General features: G+C 45.2%; 1 protein-coding gene across 1 annotated transcript in view; it reads left to right on the top strand.

Annotated features, from left to right (window-relative positions):
• Positions 1-76: 76 nt before the first annotated feature.
• Positions 77-7,926, top strand: part of TCEA1 (transcription elongation factor A1) — a 40,145-nt gene continuing 32,295 nt past the window's right edge. Inside the window, exon 1 of the mRNA XM_090039967.1 lies at positions 77-294. Coding sequence (XP_089896093.1) covers positions 226-294 — 69 coding nt within the window. The 5' untranslated portion in view covers positions 77-225. The remainder of the gene's footprint in view (positions 295-7,926) is intronic.

Here is a 7,926-nt window from a genome sequence, read left to right as displayed (position 1 = left end):
CAGAACGAGGCCGGCCCTCGCGCCCCGCCCGCCAGCGCATGCTCTCGGCGTGCGTCCAGTGCTGCCTGGCCCTCGCGCGCGGGGCTCGATGCGTGCTGCCTGGCGCCACCGCTCGATCGCCCGCGCCGCTCGGGCTGCTGGGTGAGCTCGTGCCCGCGGCCTGGGTCCATTTGTGCGCAGGGCCCGGGCGGCGGCGGCTCCCGCTCCCCCCCGGCCCCGGCAGCCATGACCGCGGAGGACGAGATCATCCGCATCGCCAAGAAGATGGACAAGATGGTGCAGAAGAAGAACGCGGTGAGCCGGGCCGTCGGGGTCTAGGTCGGATCATCCGCGGGTGCTCCGGGCCCTGCTAGAGCCCGCTCCCGACTGGGTCCTATGCGGATCTGGCGCCGGGCGCCTCCAGGGACCTACTGCAAACCGGTGGGAGCGGCTAGGCCGAGCGCCTGTCTCCAGGGAGCCCGGCTGGGGCTGCAAGCACAGCGGCCCCGGCTCCGGCCCGCGGACTGCGCTGCTCAGCGCTCCTCCCTCGCGTGTGCCTGCCTGTCCCTTCTCCAAGCTCTCGGGGAAGTCGGCTCATTGCCCACCACCGAGCTGCTGGTGTCCTCCAGCCGGCTGGTGCGTGACTCGGGTGCTTTAACGTGGGTTTCCCGTGTGTGATAGTGGTAAAGAGTTCGAAGTTCTGGCGATGAGTCAAAACTCGATTGTCTGGAGGTTCAGAGATGTCCTGGGGAAGACTTCCTGGCTTCCTGTTTGAGGGGAGGTGTAACCCACTCCCCCTCCCCCCAAAGTCCCAGCTGATGATCCTGATAGCTGGGCTAGGTACAAGGTCCTGTCTGGCCCTCTGCCTCATCGGGAATGGAAAGTGTCCTCACATGAGAACAGCTTCTAGCCCCCTGGGTAGGGCACTTTCCTGGTATGTTGGAGAGGTGGGCTTTGTCATCTTTACACTGGGAACTTGCTCTGTGTTTCTTCTGATCCCGGAAAAGCTCCTCAGTTTGTGTATGTTGGGGACCGATCTTTTTTTGGCAGGTCCATAAATTAGCTCTGCACCTTCAAGTTGCCCATCTAATCCATTCATCTTTCCCATGCCTGTTCTGCTTTCTGCTCCCAGATCTGTTCTCCCCACCTGATCTGCTGTTGTGCTGCTTGTCTCTTACCCAGTCTGCCACCAGCCACCCACTGAATGAGAATCACAGCAGCTAGCATGCTGTGCACCAAGCCACCTAAGCACTGAAAAGGATGGTATATCTCAAATCCCTTTTCTGTGCTGCAGGAAGACACCTGTGTCAGTATCCGATTTGCAGTCTAAAACTTTTGCCTGGAGTAAGGTGTCTAAATTGTTCCCTTCAAAAATAGACCAGGGAAGGTGGGTCCAAGGGAAAGGCAACTCTTTTCTTTTAAAACAATTGGAGGAAGTAATGTGCTCCCCTTGGCCACCCTTGTTTGAACCACTGTCCTGCTGGATAAGTTGTAATTCATTCAGCTTTTCCTTTCTCTTCCCATGTAGGGGTTTAAGCTCCTACTCTGGGAGCCAGGTGCCCAAAAGTTAAGAGGTATGATGCTTTGTGGATTTAGCCCTTAGTTTCTCTGTGCCCTACTCCCATCTGAGATGGGGTAATGGAATAATAGTTCTTCTGTATCTCAACAGGTGCTGTGAGGATAAACGTGTTATAGGCTGTGAGGTGTTCTGATCCGATGGCGTTGGGACCAAATTAATACCACATGTGCTCTTGTTGCAAAGAGTGCTAACATCATACTGGGCTGCATTAGTAGGAGTGTTGCCAGCAGAGCAAGAGAAGTGATTATTCCCCTATATTTGGCACTGGTGAAGCCACATCTGGAGTATTGTGTTCAGTTTTGGTCCCTCTGTTACAGAAAGGATGTAGACAAATTGGAGACAGTTCAACGGAGGGCAACAGAAATGGTGAGGAGGCGGGGGCACATGGCTTTGGAGGAGAAGCTGAGGGAACTGGACTTAGTCTGTAGAAGGCAAGACTGAGGGGCAGGTTTGATAGCAGCCTTCAGCTCTCTGAAGAACAGTTCCAGAGAGGGTAGAGCTGGAGAGTTCTTAGTGATGGCAGATGACAGAAAAAGGAGCAATGGTCTCGAGTCATAGTGAGGGAAGTTTAGGTTGGATATTAGGAAAAACTTTCTCATGAGGAGGATAGTAAAGCACTGGAACAGGTTATGCCAAGAGGTGGTAGAATCTCTGTCCTCGTAGGCATTTAGGAGCTAGCTAGACAGTCTTGGCTGGGATGATGTAAGTGGGGATGGCTCTCCTTTGAGCAGGGGTTTTGACCAGATCAGTGGTTTTCAACCTGTGGTCTGCAGACTGTCTAAGGAATCTGCAAAAGATGATGGTGATTAATCAAAAGTGTGTGAATGCCCACACTTAGAATTCAAAGGGGTCTGCACCTCCATTCAAAATTTTGTAGGGGTCCACAAATAAAAGGAGGTTGAAAACCACTGAACTAGATGACATCCTGTGGTCCTTTCCAAACCTAATTTTCTGTGATTTCTACGTAGAAAATATATATGTTCTTATTATACAACAAAAGCTCAAATAACCACAACCCCAGCTGTAACCAGAAACTTGTTATTTTCCTTTCTTGTTTTCCTCAGTCACTTTTGCAAATTTTAAGCTACTTATTTTCAAATCTTGTACTACATCCTGTCACCTGACTCTGCAGTACAGTCAGAATACTAAATTAGCAATGTAATGTACAGATCATCTGTGAAAACGCACTGAGCTTTCAGCTACAGGATTATGACTTAATTGAAGGATAAAGCTATATTGAGTTCTTATACACAAATACAAATTGGGTAAAAGTTTCTGACTCCTCATGTTTCTTTTCAGAATTTTCCATTGTATGAATTGCTTGAAGGGTTTGTGGGGGGGTTTGTCAGCTTTTTTGTTGTGTTTATTACTAACACTTCTTAAATATACAGTATTATAGTATTTGAATACATTTGGTGCATTGTTGCTAGTGAAAACTGTTTGATGAAAACACTTCCAGAGATATTTCAATCCTGACTTGTCAAGAGCCAGAGCAGAAGGGATTCTTTTATTTAACCTGCCATTGAAAAGCTGGATTCATGGCTCATACTACAGTATTCTAATTGTCTGGTGCTTGCCTTTTGATGAGTTGAAAAGTGTGACATCAGCACAGACATTCACCCTTCATGAAGCAGATGATTTGTGCTCTGTAAATAATAAATTTGCTAATTGCAGCTTGTAAGCGGATTGCTTAGCCTGGTGGCTTTGGCAGGCAGGTTTGCTCCCTGAGGAGCTCGTCAGCCACTCCCAACTCAAACACTGTCTTTAAACTGCAGACAAATAGACAGACAGACAAACCCTGATGCCCTGTTGCAAGCATTTGTAGGGAAGCCCCTTTGGCTCTGGGTCCAGGCACAGCAGCATGGCTCTACACTGTAGCAAGTTGTTATTCACAGCTGGCTCCTTCCTTCCAAACTGCACCCGGTAGTTCTCTTTTTCCCCTCCTGTCTGGGGTTTTAAGCTCCTAGTGAGTCACTCCATTATTAGCACTTCCCCCATAGCTGCAGCAGGGGAGCTGCTAACTCAACAGGGTTGGCTGCCCCCTCATAAGGGGACAGACTGCCCTGTTACACAGCCATGCTGAATTTGAACTCAAATCAGGGAAGAATTCCCTTCCACTGTTAGCAGTATGTCCCCATCCCTCCCTCTTGTCTTAGGTGTTGCAGCTGCTGTCCCTCACTGCCCTGAGGGTAGGGGAGCTCCAGAGCTGCTCCTACTCTGCACCAGTGGACTGTGCAGGGAGTTGAGCTCAGCTGGGGACAGCAGCACTCCTGGGTTCCTCCTCCCTACCAGTTCCTCCCCCTGTCCACTGAAGCTGCTGCTGAGCCTGGATGCTATGCTGCTGATCTGGAGCAGACTAGGAGTGGCTCTCAAGTTTCCTTGGCCCCTGGACCAGGCAGATACAGCAAGGACAGTGACAACAGTGGGTGGGAGAAGAGGGAATGAAAAGAGGGGAGGTTCTGTTGAGCATGGGGCTGGGGAGCAGGGGAATTGTGCAAGAGTTCCCAATTTCAGAACTGTAAAGAGGCCCTGGCTGCTACTCCTGCAGTGTGGTCTGGCCATCCTGGTAGGAGGTGGGAGAGGTGGGGTAAGGGGTGCACCCATCTCTGAAGGACCAGTTGCTGTTCCCATATCCCACTTTACAAAACCTGGATCCAGTCATGGAATGAAGGATTGGTGTCATCAACGTATAAAATAAAACTAGATTGGGTGGGATTAACTTTTTGTTTAATCTTTGAAAGATTAATTGTTTAGAGGAAGGAGAAATTAGGTTTGCAGCCTTCCTTTTTCTGGTATGAGCTTCGCAACAGGTTGGGGAAAATGAGAGAATGTTTTGCATTAAAAGTTTGGGTTTAATGCCCTATACTCTGTTCTTCAGAAGACCAGCCCTGGTGGTGATTGGCTTTATGATAGCACAGATGCACAAAATAGTAAAACCAGCCTAAGAAGCATTGACTTTTCAATTTAAAACTTTTTGTTTGGTTTGATTATTGCTTATGAAACAGTTGCAAGAAAAGCCTTTTCTATTGAAGATTCAGTGTCCTTGTCCCTTTAGTTAAGGACTGAGACAGCTCTCAGTCCCCTTTGTGAGTCTTTCAACTGAGCTAGTGAGTGAGAAACAGTCTTAAAAAGGAAAAATGTTTTTTTAAAACCGGAAAGCTGGAAAAGTTTATATGCACATTATTAGCACATTATTAGCTGATTTCAATTCATATGTGAAAAATCTTTTAAATTGTAAGAGTGCACTGTTATCATGAGATATGTTTATTACAAATAAACAGGTAGCCATATACCTGCAAATCCCTCTTGCAGCATGCATCCGTGACAAATAAAGATTTGAAATTGCATAATGTAGGCGATTCAAAATTAGTTGTGACAGAAGTGTCTCTCTGAGCTTTGTATCATTTTTCATATTTCAGTGTATTCCAGCTAAATTTCACTTAGCAGACTTCTTTTTGAGTAGTTTGAACATTTTAATGCAAGCAAATGCCTTAAACTGCAAATGTGTGCAGTTTGCAAAATATAGTCTGTCTTGTGCAACTGTGTATCATAAAAAGATTAGCATTTAACATAAATAGAATAATATGTAGCTGGGTAAGTTTTAGCTATTTTTTAAGCTGTAGTATTAGGGTATTTGTTCTAAAGCCTAATATTTAAGAATAGCTTATGTAACTTCCCCCATATTCACACCAGCAAACAAGTTACATGCGCTACTGTTTTCTTCTTCTTTTCTGTGTGTGTGCACCCAAGTATGGAATATTTTGCTTCTCTGTAAGCAAATTAAACTGTATTTCTTGATACTTTGGTTAGTAAATGGCTAATGTTCAAAACAGATTTGCCTCTTGCAGAATATAGTATGTTGTTTCAGTGCAGTGAACCAATTTTAGACAGCTAAGAGGGGAAGACTACCCACAAAACAGTACAAGAAAATGGGGGGAGAATTGGGACCTCATGGTTCTTCTGTTCTTGACTTTACCATATATCAAGTGGGAATTCTGTGTCTGATTCCACATCTGTAAAGAGGGGTGGGGAATGGTCCTCTTTCTGGGAGAGTTGTCAGTAATTAATTCATATTAGATTAATTTTGGTCACCAGAATGGAAAATGCTATAGAAGTATATGTCACAGGTCAGTAACTTGAATACATTCAGTGGAGATTCAGGGATAGTTATGCATGAGGACGAATTGTTACAGTCATAGGATTTGTCTGTCGCCAAGAGTATGTGCCATCAAAGTACAGTTTGCTACAACTTGGTACAGTTGACCCCTGTTATATTCATCCCACAGTTGAGACACCCTTTCACTATTGCTTTGTCATAGTTATGATCAGAAAAGTGACCTTATTAATTAAATTGTGCTAAGTGCATTGTGGACAAGCAGGTCTCATGTCTGCAGTTCTGTCAAGATGTTTTCCTATAAGTGCTCTAAATTAGACTTGGTATCTGAAAAACAAGCCGAGTTCTTTCTGCTGTTTGCATCATTTCCACTAGCAGTTTGTGTGCTTAAGAGCATAGCTGACCAGTCTGATTTGTGAATAAAAGCCAAAAAATATGAAACTTATTCTTCTGTAGTTTGGTTTTACTGTGTTGCTCTGCAGTAAAAACTTTTGGCTTTATAAGTAAAAGTGATAGGTGCCAAAAAATAGTAAAGTTTTCAGTTAAACAAAGACCTGTTTTAGAAGGCTTTCTTTAAACAGCCTGGATAAGAGGTTCTGTTTCTTCAGACTTGACACAAGAATCCTGCTTTCTCCTCTCTTCCCCATCCTTTTGGTGGTCTTGCAGTAGAGTAGAGGAGGGGGTTGTCTGCCTGCTGCTGTGCCTATAACAATTCCACAGGGGTTGATAAATTATTCCGGAGTTGATGGGGTGGAAGGAAGGACTTAAACAAGCACAAAACATCAGCTTCATGTATAGAGTAAAGTAAATAAAATAGTGGGAGAAAGAGATTCATGCTGTAAAGAGAGTAGGATTGCACTAGTGAGCTAGAAGGAAGGCAGGATATGGGATACAGTGCTGGACTGTTCCCAGATAAAGAGACTTGTTTAACAGCAGGAAGAGGCAGAAATTGAGAAATCGAGGTTCTAATCCTTTTAAAAGGTGAGGGTGGGGTAAAAAAAAAAAATAGGGTCTGTAGGACTTCATGCAGATTGAAAGTCACCATGATTCGAAACTGAAAACTTGAAACTTGAACAGCCTTTGGCAGGAGTTATTTTATCTAGTGCCATAGTGGCACATGGGACAATTGCATCGGTGCTTATCTGTTTCTGGGAGGAGCATAGGAGGGGCTGAATCTGGAAAGGCTACGCAACACAAGGCAGCTCCTCCTGCCTGGTTTAAGGCCAGCCATAGTCCTAATGTAGCAAGAGTGCATGTTGGGCAGTTTTACCTGTCTGCTGCCACTGCTGTGTTCTCAGGACACAGCTGTTCCTGGGCTGGCTGTGCAGCAGACCCAGGGCAATTTTATTTGAAGGCAATAGATCCGGTTGTGCAGCACATGAGGCAGCATCAACATTGCTTTGCAACCATGTTTTAAAAAACAAGTGGTGTTAGGGGTGCCCTCACTCTCTCTTTTTTTTTTTTGAAGTTAAGACCCACTGGTCTGTGGTCTAGTGAACAAGTGTCTACACGACACTCCATGCACTGTACTAATTTGTACTTCATCTGGTAGTCTTAAGTTATGGGTATACAGACACAGCTGCTTTACTGTGTGTCAGTAGCTCTGTGGTAACTATCTTTTGTGCAGACTTTTATCTTTCAGTAAATGGAAGCTAAATTGTGGTAACATAGTCCTCCTGTATTGAGGACCAAGTTACAGTGATAAAATCTGAATCCCTTCTGTTCAGTGGTAAATTATGTCACCCGTACCTTTAGCAGAAAACATGAACTAAACTTGCGTATCTGAAGTTCCTTTGCATTAAGGTATGAGAGAGTGTTGAATTGATGGAGACAGCTTGTAGCTTGTGCTGAATTTTAGCTACAGAAGGACTTTGGTCTCCAGACTAGCATCTTGCCAGAGCCTAGCGTTCACTTAAAAATATTAAATTGCTAGAAGATAGTGGTTGCCTACATAGGTTGACATCACAATCGGAGAGAACTTCTTGAGCTTCTGAATCATGAGTGCAGATGAAGATACAGTTTTACTTTCCCTCCTTCACCTCCTCTGCTTTACTCCTCCCCCATGATCTTTAATTAGAGATTGATATAAAATCTGGATTGCTAGAAGTTTGTTTGGGGCTGTGTCAGTGAACAGTCTAGAGGCTGCAGGTGTACTTACTTTGCAAGCCTCTAGCCTCTTTTGATCCTGGATCTTGTGGAAGAGTTGAGGATATTGGTGCTGTTCAGATACGTGACCACTTGAATAATGGGAAGC

Source organism: Crocodylus siamensis, chromosome 3 (genome assembly GCF_052110815.1).
Source record: "Crocodylus siamensis isolate JL-2025a chromosome 3, ASM5211081v1, whole genome shotgun sequence".
NCBI classification, from domain to species: domain Eukaryota; kingdom Metazoa; phylum Chordata; order Crocodylia; family Crocodylidae; genus Crocodylus; species Crocodylus siamensis.
This window is presented reverse-complemented; position numbering and strand designations above follow the sequence as displayed.